The 11,919-nt window shown below is 38.4% G+C and overlaps 1 protein-coding gene across 4 annotated transcripts in view; it reads right to left on the reverse strand.

The window, feature by feature from the left end:
• ADAMTS9 (ADAM metallopeptidase with thrombospondin type 1 motif 9) overlaps positions 1 to 11,919 on the reverse strand; it is a 177,741-nt gene that overhangs the window by 135,173 nt on the left and 30,649 nt on the right. For all 4 annotated transcript variants that reach the window (XM_021674928.2, XM_021674927.2, XM_064367312.1 and 1 more), the window contains exons 5-11: positions 10,334 to 10,417; positions 10,118 to 10,233; positions 9,120 to 9,160; positions 8,903 to 9,008; positions 5,264 to 5,410; positions 3,876 to 4,017; positions 1,788 to 1,892 (exon numbers count right to left, since the gene is read on the reverse strand). In XM_021674928.2, the coding sequence (XP_021530603.1) occupies positions 1,788 to 1,892; positions 3,876 to 4,017; positions 5,264 to 5,410; positions 8,903 to 9,008; positions 9,120 to 9,160; positions 10,118 to 10,233; positions 10,334 to 10,417 (741 nt within the window). The remainder of the gene's footprint in view (positions 1 to 1,787; positions 1,893 to 3,875; positions 4,018 to 5,263; positions 5,411 to 8,902; positions 9,009 to 9,119; positions 9,161 to 10,117; positions 10,234 to 10,333; positions 10,418 to 11,919) is intronic.

The following is an 11,919-nucleotide window of genomic DNA, read 5'->3' on the forward strand; positions in this document are numbered from 1 at the left end:
TTTTGTTTTACCAGCAATAACATGTGTCAGAAATAGACACAGTGGGTGGATCCATTGGGTTGAGAACCACAACACAATACCAGTGATTTCACTGAGATCAAACAGATTCAATTGAAGTAATATAATGGGCTGGTTCTAACCCGAGCCAACTAACCAAGTTGTCAAATAGGATCCCCCACCAGCTGGTAGCAGTTGTTTGGGTCTTTGTGTTTAGCAGGGCTCTGAGGCCACATCTTGATTTTTTAAGAATGAGTGCCATATTCAATTTTTAATGGCTGCCATGGATTCTCAGACAAAACTATGATTTTGTAGCCACCAATGCACTAAGTTGCACATCTTGCAAAGATTCACTCTTTGGCCAAAGAGCTATATTTTTCTTTAAACTAGTGAAAGCTCTAGAAGTTATTACGCATGTATTTGTATAAACTTTTTGTTAGGCTGTTATTGAGGAAAGCTGTATTCTCAATTGATGAGGTCCCAGCTATGGAGAAATGAGAACATGAGCTGACTTTGTTGCCCATTTCAGTCAAATACAAAAGCATCTTCATTATAATTTTTTATTTTTGCATTAGACTTTATATTTTTAAAATAACTTTCATGTCCTGTCCACTGAAGAAACCACTAGTCTTCCTCTTTGACCACCAGAAACGGAAGGAGCTTGAGTTAGGGTCATTCCAGTAGAACCTGCTGCCCCTTCAGACAAAGCAGTGGAGGAAATGAGGGCGCAGAGGGGCTGCCCCACATGATCTGAGTGACCTTGGACAAATCACTCATTGTTCTCAGTTTCTTGTCTATAAGATCAGGTAACAGGGAGTTAAGTTTCATCTTCTCTTAGGACTTCCTCCACAGAAACATTCTGGGTGGTACTGATTCTGTACAGTAAAGTGGAGGAAGAGGAACTGAGATGAGAATAAATTATTAAAAGTAAGTAAAGTAGACAATGGAAAGAAGAAAGAAAAAAGGGAAAAACATATATAAGGATAACAAAACACTCAGAAATATCATTCAGGGATTGTATCCTTGGTAAGTGACAGGATGCCATTTTTCATGTGTATTTTTTTTTAAATCAGGATTTATATCTAAAACTTTTGTACCTTAATTTTTGGGGTGAATATTACTAACATGCCACCATTTTTTAGAAGCACACTGGGTACAGAAGGCTAGGTTAATCATATTCCCAGGTGCATGAGACACAGTTACCATTGGACCACATAAGTAGCAGATTTTGTTTAGCTATTAACAAATAAGTAGGACCATTATAACCAGCTCATGAGAACTTGGATTTGGATATATCCTGGATGACATTATAGCTCCTTAAAGGGAATAACAGTGGTTGCTAAAACCCTGGTATCATAGTAGTACCTGCAATAACCGTACGCTATTTCTGAATTTCCTCGATTCTAAACTGTTCCATCAACTTACCAATAGCTTTCCAGTACCACCCCCAAAAGAGAGAGAAGAAAAAGAAATACAATCTCACATTAGGTGTTCCCATAACTTGAAAAGCACACTGGGATTAAATGTTTAAATGAGAGAAAGTCTTAAGTTGAGAGTATGTCTTAATATTGAAGCAATAATGATAGGTATATTCCCTGGTATAGCATTATGCTATAATGTTAAGTTTTTCAATTTTTAATAGTAAGCTAAATGTCTATCCCCTAAAAAATATCATGCATGCTAAAACAGACTGCATTATCTTATATTCTAAATATCAGTGTTTGATCATACAGCCAAAATCATGCACATTTCTGCCTTAAGACAGAAGGACAGAACAGGGCATTACTTGCCTTTCCAGGCTCACACTCCGTCCCATCGGCCCAGGGTGTGTGCTGAGTCCGGCAGCCTTTGTGTACTCCATCGACATTATTGCACCAGAGCCGTCTACACTGCATCTGCTCAATTCAATGGAATGACAACTGAGTGGCAAGTGATTTATTTGACAGTATCAAACAAGGAAAATCTTGCTTTCAACTAATGTTCCACCAATGATATAGGGTAAGTGGGAAAGGAAATTCTTTTCTTGGTATGATAAATGCTAAACTATTTCAAGAGCTATAGACAGCATCCCATAAAACACATTTCTATGCCTGATAATGGATACCCATGTACCCACCACCAAGCTAAGGAAAGAAAACTTCATCAGCACAGCTGAAGCCCCTATGTACTCATCTGAGGTCCCTTTCCCTTCTCTTTCTTACCAGAAGTGACCACAGTCCTGAGGAGTTAATCACTTCATCATTCCCAACACTTTGATTACAAATGCATATAAATCTCCAGTGATGGACAGCATTTAAGCTTTGCAACTTACCACCCCACCGCTTTCCAGGCCAAAATTACTAAATTAGAAGTGCATAAATACTTGTGAACTTGGTCAACTTCATCATCAACTGTACCATTCTGACATATCCTACAACTTGCTTTCTTCCTCCTCTAAACACTATGTTTTTTTTTTTTAGATTTATTCCAGTTGATATATTTAGCTCTATTTCAGGGCATACTTTTAAAAGATTTTTTTTTTTTTTTTGGCTGGGCATGGCGGCTCATGCCTGTAATCCCAGCACTTTGGGAGGCCAAGGCAGGAGGATCACGAGGTCAATAGATTGGGACCATCCTGGGATGGTCAACATGGTGAAACCCCGTCTCTACTAAAAATACAAAAAAAATTAGCCAGGCATGGTGGCAGCTGCCTGTGGTCCTAGCAACTCTGGAGGCTGAGGCAGAAGGATCACTTGAACCCGGGAGGCAGAGGTTGCAGTAAGCCGAGATTGCAAGTCTGGCAAAAGAGCAAGACTCCATCTCAAAAAAAAAAAAAAAATTTGTTTTTTTTTTACTTTTTGTGATTATTAAAATATATCATACTTACAGTAGAAAAGTTGTGAAAGTATTAAAAGTTTATTTTTTTTTAAATAGAAAAAAGTTTCAAACTACTCAGTCTTTTCTGTAGTTTTTTCTCCCCTTTTAGAGTTGAGATCATACTTTATAAAATTGTTTATCTTGTTATCTTAGAATTGTATCAGGAGCATGTTCCCAGATGTAGATCACTTTCAATTGCTATAAAAGGGAGACACTATAATTTGCTTAACCTTTCTTTTGCTTGGCATTTCAATGACTCCTAATTAATTTCCTATCATGAATAACACAGAAACAAATATCACCATGAATCAAGTTTACTCAAAATTTTGTTACTATTTCCATGGAATACTATTGTACTTCTCAATTTACCAGGCAATCTCTGAAGACGCTCCCAGCAAAAGAAACACACACACACCGCCCCAAAGAGACAGAATGGGCCACCCCATAGAAGCACAGTTCTGCTCATCTGCAACCTGATAACTGCTATATTCTATCACTGGCCCAAACATCCACAACACATGCATCAAATTATCACATAGCCACCCCAGCTGAGGCTCCACCAGAAATAATTTCAAGCCCCAGGTCGTCCCAGGATGCTACCTTAACAAGCTAAAACACAGAAACATGTTTGTCTCATGAATTACTTCTGAGTCTAAGAGAGTTCCTATAATTCAGGTCACCTGGACAAGTCATAGGGCATTAAAGGCGACAAGGAAAGAAAAAAGCTGAGCTCTGTAACCTTGCTGCCTCTGAGCTTCACTCTCACTTCTAAAATGAAAGTGGTGATGGCATCTACCTTTTGGGTTGCCATGAGAGTGAAATGAGAACGTGCAGGTAAAGCACTATTTAACACTGAGCAATAGTACTGTTGTGCCATCCTCATCATTATTATGATCATTAATAGTCAATTTTACTCACATTTTTCTTGGGTAGTTTATATTAGAGTGAGAATCCAATGGAAAACTATGAATAAAAAGTGCAGAATCAATAGATGAGGGCAGAAGTGGCCCTTGTACACTTACCATATATGGGCACACCTGAGAACCTGGTCCAAAAATCAATTCACATTGTTTATTCACGTTGTAAAGGATGCCTGGCAGTTGGACAGGCAAAGGATAGGGTCTGGATTCAGGTTCATTAAGCAAACACTCGCCATAACCAGTGCTATGGAAACACACAGAAACATACAAATGGTGAGAATGGTGGCTGTCAAGTGCTCTGGATAACAATAAAGGCCTCCCCACCATTGTAATGGTAGAGATGACAATTACTTTTTAACATGTGCTTTATTCTTTACATCTAAGATTAAATCCAGATGCTGAAGTTGTGTTTTTGCTGTCTACTTTGTAGAACCGCATGCAATGAATACAACATCGCCAGTAGGAAATACACATCTGTTACAAAGTTGATCACACTTCACAGCAATTATCTGTTTATTTTTTACTATCTTTCCCAATAGACTGTAAGCTTCTTAGGGGCAATGGTAGTGTCTTTTTCATCCAAGCACAGGGCCCTGTCCATGACAACAGGTGCTTAGTAAATGTTTGCTGAAGGGATGCATGAGTGAATCAATGACTCACAGAAAGAAAACACCTTACACCATCTGGCTAAAAAGAAAAACAGCAACCTTCCGGTTCTTTCACTTTTCAGCAAGCACCTCTCCTGGAAAATTCACACCCGGTGAGTTCTGATTAATAAAGCCTCCTCTTCCCTGTGGTTGCAGAAATATACACCCAGTGACTCTGGGACAATCACTTAACCTTTCATACTTCTGAGACAGAAGAGCAATAAATCTGTGACACAGGGGCATTGTATAATGTAATTGGATCTTTGAGCAACCTAGCAGGAAGCTTAAAAAAAAACAAGAAAAGAAAGGAAATGGGAAAAATAGAGAAAAGCGGGGGGGGAAGAGGGAGAGAAGAAGAGTGAGGCAGAAAGAGAATGTCCTCAATTCACCAATATGGGAGCCGCTGTAATTTCCACTTATCCACAAAATCTGCTTTGGAATCATCTCACTTCCCCACCCCTTTCCAGGCCAAAATTACTAAATTAGAAGTGCATAAATACTTGTGGCCTTCGTCAAGAAATCACACTCATAGTCCCTCGCCCAATGTTTGAACAAATCTCAAAACTTAACCCAAAAAAGAAGCAGCATTTCCACATTCTCTTTAAGATTCCAACCTTTTCTTTAGCTCAGTCTATAATCTTCTAAACTCTGGCAAGGATATAAATGACACAGATATCGGAGAGTATTTTTTTTTTTTTTTTTTTTTTTTTTGCCTCCTCTAAGGAATGTCAACAAAAATAACCCAAAAGGAATGTTTGACTTGGTATTGCCTTTCCCACAATTAGTTCACTACACATAGGCCAGGCACTAGAAGTTTGTTCTAAAAGAATGTTCAAGCCTTACTCTAAAAACTCAGTGATATATTTTCGACTACACTTTGACCACATCCAGGGGTTGGTGTAGAAGTTCAGTGTTGGAGCCATGACATGCTGAGGACTCTTAACTCCTTCTTCTTTACATTTGTTGTTGTCATCATGAGGCATGTTAAACCTGAAGTCAATGAGACAACGATGAGAATGTCAATAAACACCAAGAGATCATACTGTTCTAATTGCTTCAAGAATGCTTCTATCTAAGGGAAAAATAATTAACTGCATTTTGGATAAGAACCTGAATCCTGGTAAGCAGAACAAAACTTAAGACAATTCAAGATAGTGTGTAGATTAAAATATAATTCTCACCCAACTTAATACAAAGTGTAAATGTATAAAATGTATTTTAAAAGATGAGAATCGGGCCATGTATTTGGTTTAAGTGTACTTTCTGGAATTGCAGAGACTCTGAATATGCTGTAGTTGGTGCTAGAATACAGTAGCTGGAATTCCTAATACACTGTTACAGAGCAATTTATAGAGTCAAGAATTTGGCAGGTTATGATAACATGAATATAGAGTCAGGAAAGTGTCAAAAATTGAAGCCAAGAGCTTTCTAATAAGAGGCTCACGATGGGTCTTGGCATCTCCCCCTTTTTGGATCAGGCTGACAAATGATATACCTGTGTAAGTATATCATTCTAAAGGCATGCAAAGTTTCTGTGCAATAAAACCCATGAAAGGTAGTGGTATGCATGGAAACCAGAGGCATGCCAATTCAACTGGCTTAACTCAGAGATGGCAAAATGTTTCATGCTTCATGCCAACAGCAATTGATTGGTATTAGCTTCCTGAAAAGCCAGGCACAAAAGGATTCTTAAATTAATCTAGGTTCCGCCTGTGAGAAGGCTGTGAAGGATTGCCAACGTCCTTATGGGCCTGGAAGGGAATGCAGCAGCATGAACACATACTTGCCATTCTTGGCTTAGCCAGAAGAAGTGGGAAAAAAATAGAAAGTATTTCCTAAATCGAGAAACATCAATTCTGTGACCCACATGCCATTCTCAGCTCAGGCAATTATCCACTGGGTGACAACCTCAGAAGGGTCACCTTCCCTCTCTCTGATGGCTATCCCCAATCACAGAATTGACGCATGTCATTGATTTAGCATTGAGGGAGAATTCCCTTCACTAGTTCACCTTGATTACAGAAATAAGTGAGTCAGACAGAAGCATGTAGATCTGCATAACGTAAAAGTTGGAATAAAAGCCTACAGAGTCTATTCCATTGATTTATCACATTTTTCCCTTTTTCTTTAAAGTTTATGTCTCTTAAAACTTGCCAATAGAGACAGAAAAACTCAATCTTAGTTGAAGTTAGAAATAGTTCTTAATACGTGAGACTCTTATGCTTAAGAGTCTATTTTCTTAAAAGAATGAATGCCTTGGTTTCTAGTTCCCCTGATGCATAATCAATGCAATACCTGCATCAACAAACCCAAAACAAGTAAGGCATTCAAATTTTAGTGGTTTCTCGATAGTGGTGTTTATTTCCCATCCCTAGATGATGTTTATTCCCATCCTCACAATAACTTGATAAAGTCAACTTTATTTCATGTAAATAAGCTGAAAAATTATTTTCATTCAAATGTCACTCACATTTGCTCACTGCAGAAGTTAAATAGTAATAAATACTTAGTAGACACTTACAAACAATAATAACCAAGACTTTTCAGCCTTCACAATACACCAGAAAATGTGCTAAATGCTTTAGATGCTTCATTTTGTTTAATCACTTACTTCACCCAGTGAATACTACAGGTTGAGCATCCTTAATCTCAAAATGAAAAATCCTCCAAAATCAGAAACTTTTTGAGTGCCAATGTAACACCAGTGGAAAATTCCACACGTAATTGCTTAACACAAACTTTGTTCCATGTGTAAAATTATTTAAAAGTATCATATAAAATTACCTCTAGGCTATATGCATAAGGTATATATAAAACATAAATTTCTTGTTTAAATTTGAGTCCCATTCCCAAGATATCTCATTATGTATATACAAATATTGCAAACGTCAGAGACAATCCAAAACCCAAAACGCTTCTGATCCCACGCATTTTGGATAAGAAATTCTATACCTGTACTCTTACTATCTGCATTTTGCAGATGAGGAAACTGAGCCATGGAGAGGTTTAATTATTTGATCAAGTCCCACGGCTACTAAGTTGGGGAAGCTGGAACTGGAATTCCCTTCAAAGCTTCCCTGAGTTTCACAAAGGTGGCTCAGGAACCACAAGGATAGAAAGGATGCTGACTCAGCAGATTGGGCCTGCCACAAATGCTTCATGGAAAACCATACCTCTTTTGTGTTCTAAATATGGGGCATCTGACTGTATTTCCTTTGGAGAAAAGAAAAGGGGTGTGCTCTTAAAATATGTTTGAAAGGTACTAGTTTAAAAACATACCTGTTATATATTGAACTAAATTGGAGACACCTGTGTATACACAGCTTGCTCTGTGCCTGGTACACTACACTGCACATAAGGGACCTTAAATGTATGAATGAAAAGCTTGCTTAATAGATGATGTTAGCTCTAAGTAAAGTTATCATCTGCCACACAAATTGATCTACAGCTATATTATATTAATAATATCCTTTTACTGGCTGGGTGTGATGGCTCACGCCTGCAATCTCAGCACTTTGGGAGGCTGAGGTGGGAGCGAATCACTTGAGGTCAGGATTTTAAGACCATCCTGGCCAACATGGTGAAACCCCGTCTCTACAAAAATACAAAAATTAGCTGGGTGTGGTGTTGGGTGCCTGCAATTCCAGCTACTCAGGAGGCTGAGACAGGAGAATCACTTGAACCCACGAGATGGAGGTTGCAGTGAGCCAAGACTGAGCCATTGCACTCCAGCAAGGGCAACAAGAGTGAAACTTAATCTCAAATAAAAATAATATTTTTCAGAAAATTATTTAAAAATGATAGTATAAGTAATCATTCTAGAAAGAAAATAATGCAGATCAAAACTCAGAATAATTTCTAGCAAATTTGCAGTGTTTTGCCCCATGTTCTAAGCATGCTCTCTCTCTAAAAAACAAAAGGGGAAAGCCATTTCATAATGGCCACTTAGTTACCATAATTAGGAAATGATTTCATTTTTTGTTCATTTTCTTCCCTGAAAAAGGTTATTACTGTTCCCAGATGCTAAATATCAGAATTAGAGCTGTGTATCATAGAATCAGGAATTGTTTGGATTTGTAAAAATCTTGGGGACCAGAGTAATGTTGGAGGACCCTCCTAGACAAAGGTGTTAAATCAGGAAAGTTCTCTAGGCAAACATATCCTCTGCTTCAGTGGAAGAAATAGAAAGACTCAATTTCTCCAGTCTAATAGGAGACTATTAGACCTTATGTATTAAACTTGAGCAGTTAAACCAAAGACACACACAAGCTATGGCTGAAGAGAGTGCACTGCATTTACTCAACTTTCGGAAGTCAAAGTCATTTCACCCAATTAGGTTCAAAGCTCTTCAACCCTGCAAACGCTACTATGACTCGGGAAGCGTCTTACACCCTCTAAAGTCAAGTAAATGCTCACTGATGCGAAGGAACAAAAGGTTTTAGGTCACTCTGAATTAAATGAAATTACTGAAAGGAAACTCACACATGGCCCAGCTCATGGGCGATTGTAAAAGCTGTACTCAATCCACTATCTTCACTAATAGAACAACTTCTGTAGGGATCACAAATGGTTCCCAGCTCAGCCAGACCTATTAGAAGAAAAAAACCAACAAGGATTTACTCTAAAAAGCAACTGTGGCTTGAAATAAAAACATGTAGCAAATTGTTTTAGCAATAGAGGTTATGCACAGAGGACTCACCTAAGGTATCACATTTGTCGTGAGCTCTGCAGATATCCTGCCTGAAAGCAAAGCAGACTTAGGCCTTGATGACATCAAAGATAAATGTGAATATAAGTAGATACTTAAGGGTCTTCTAGGCATTCACAACAGCACACACTTCGGGGCGGGGGTTACAAAAAGCAAATTCATAAGGCCAGAGTTTCAAAACTCAAAAACTTTTTGGAATCGTTGATTTAACAATTATAAATTACTACATTAAGAAGTCTTCTTCTGTGGCCAAGGTGGCCACAGAGCCGTAAGAAACCTCTCCAACCAGTACTTTTCCCAGTACCCTGGGGTAAGTGATTCTAGTTTTGTAAAGACTCTTTGAAAACATTCCTCAGAAGGTACAAGATACCTTTCACTTACTTTCATTTAAGAGAATGTGCTCATGACCGCAACAGAGGTGGCAGGGAGGTGGGAGGCACAATTAAGCCAGCACACCTCTTTGTTGCTACAGTGTTTTAGCATTTTGCAATGATAACTACCACAGAAGAACTGGGAGGTTTCACATTTTTAAAAGATTCATTTTTCTGGCTTTTGCAAAATCACAAAAGCTGGCAACACTGAATTCACACACTACGTGGCAACGTCTGGTCCATCTGAATAGCAGCTGCCCTTTCCTGTTACATAAGACATTTATTTTCAGGTCTGCCTAACACATTTATTCCTCACTTGGCATCTATGGGTTAGTGGCTCTCAACAAGGTGATTCTATCATCCCCGGGGGGCAGTGGCAATGTCTGGAGACACTGTTGGTTGCCACAGCTGAGGGAGGGAATAGTACTGATACGTAGTGAGCAGAGGCCAGAGATGCTGCTAAACATCTTGCAATGTACAGAAAGAATTATCCAGCCCAAAATGCCAACAATGCCTAAGCTGAGAAACCCTCTACTAGCAGCTGACTGTTAGTAATGTGTGACCACATCCCAACTTGACCTGAGGCTGAAAGATCTGAAGAATAAGAAATCCAAATACCTTGTCAAGAGAACAGCAGTATCATGATGGATTCCACCTGGATGGTTCTTTGAATGCTGCCACTGGCAAAAGTTTTTTAATGTTGTCTGAGCATTAAAAGATATGGAAGGCCCATCCTAAATACAGAGAAGAATTATGGTTAATCTGTTGTACCAATACCAATTAGATATGCCATTTCGGATACAGTTAGAAGAAAAAAGAAAAAAACTTTATTACCTGTTCATTATGAATCACAATTAAGTTCACAATAACAATATTAATTAAATTTCCAATACTTGGGTCTTTATAGATAGAGGCTACCTGCAACCGAGATAAATTTTTCAAAGTTAATTGTGAACTCTGTGTAAGCAATAAGCAAGTCACGTCTTACGTTGGGCTCCACCTCTTTTTTTTACGTTTTTGGCAACATATGCATTTTGTGGTTGTGAATTTTTCATTCATTCAACAATCCTTTTTGTAAAGTCTCTTCGTGAAATTCATAGATCAAGTTTTATATAACAGTGAATTCAAACAAGTTTAAATTCCTCTGAAATTGCATTGCCACGTGACTTAACAATTCTCTGTACCAGAACAATGGATATTAATTTTCCATCAAGCTCTTTGCTCTCATTTGAAGTCCTATATTGCCAACTTATAGAATCTCACATTGGGTACACGTTAGCCAACACTGCTGTTCTTTAATGTTTACTACCCATTTGTGTCCTTGACAACCTTGTTAATCTGGTGGGGTTTTAACTTTGCATTATTATAATTAATTATAAGAGCTAAGATTTACTAAATGCTTATTGTGAACCAGATACTGGCTGAAAACTATATACACACATGTATTTAGTCACTATGCAGCAAAATTCTGGGCTGGGTACTATTACAATCTCTGTTCAACAGATAAGGAAACTCAGTCACTCAGAGAAATTAAGTCACTTGTCTGTGGCCACACACTGGTGAGTAGCAGAGTCAGAACTCTCAACCTAGAGCAGTTTGATTCATAGTCTATGTTCATAATCAAGATTCTTATGAGAGATATTAAATTAAATGGTAAAAACGAGGCTGTGCATGGGCAGGGCCCGATTAGATGTTCCCTTCTCTCCTGGGCATGAGAGGGCTGGGGTATCTGGGACTGAGCATCATATGGGGGTGAGAAGGGCATGGAGGCCAGGCAGGATTGGGGGGCGGAGAGGACTGGGTCACGGCAGTAAACAAAAAGGCAAGGAGCACCATAGGCCACAAGGGAGGAAGAAGAAACCCTAAAGCTATCCCAAACAGGACTGCTTTTCACATTCACCTGGGGGATTTATTAAAAATAAATTTTAGTTCATGTAAATTAGGGCTCATCCATTAAAAGGAATGTCATGCTATGACTGAAAATGAGTAAGAGGAGGTCTATATGGGCTTTTCTGGAAGCATCTCGAATTGTCAAATAAAATAGTAATGTGTAATACAGTATATGAAAATGTCTCCTGTTTGAAAAGGAGTTGTATATGCACACGTGTTTGCATAAGAAATACCTGGATGCTGTACTGCCCAACAGCGGCCACTCATCAAATGTGGCTACTGAGCACTGGTATGTGGCTTGCTCAAATTGAGATATGCTGCGAGTGTAAAACACACTGGATTTTGAAGGCTTAGTATAAAAATAGTCTCATTAATAATATTTGAAATAATATTTGGATATAAAATAAATATATTGCTAAAATTCACTTTACCTATTTTTTACTTTTTTTTTTTTGAGATAGGGTCTCATTCTGTCACCAAGGCTGATGTGCAGTGGCACAATCAAGGCTCACTACAGCCTAGAACTCCTG

The sequence above is a fragment of the Aotus nancymaae genome, unplaced genomic scaffold, assembly GCF_030222135.1.
Source record: "Aotus nancymaae isolate 86718 unplaced genomic scaffold, 86718_ANA_hifiasm-v0.15.2.pri h1tg000067l, whole genome shotgun sequence".
Lineage (NCBI taxonomy): Eukaryota > Metazoa > Chordata > Mammalia > Primates > Aotidae > Aotus > Aotus nancymaae.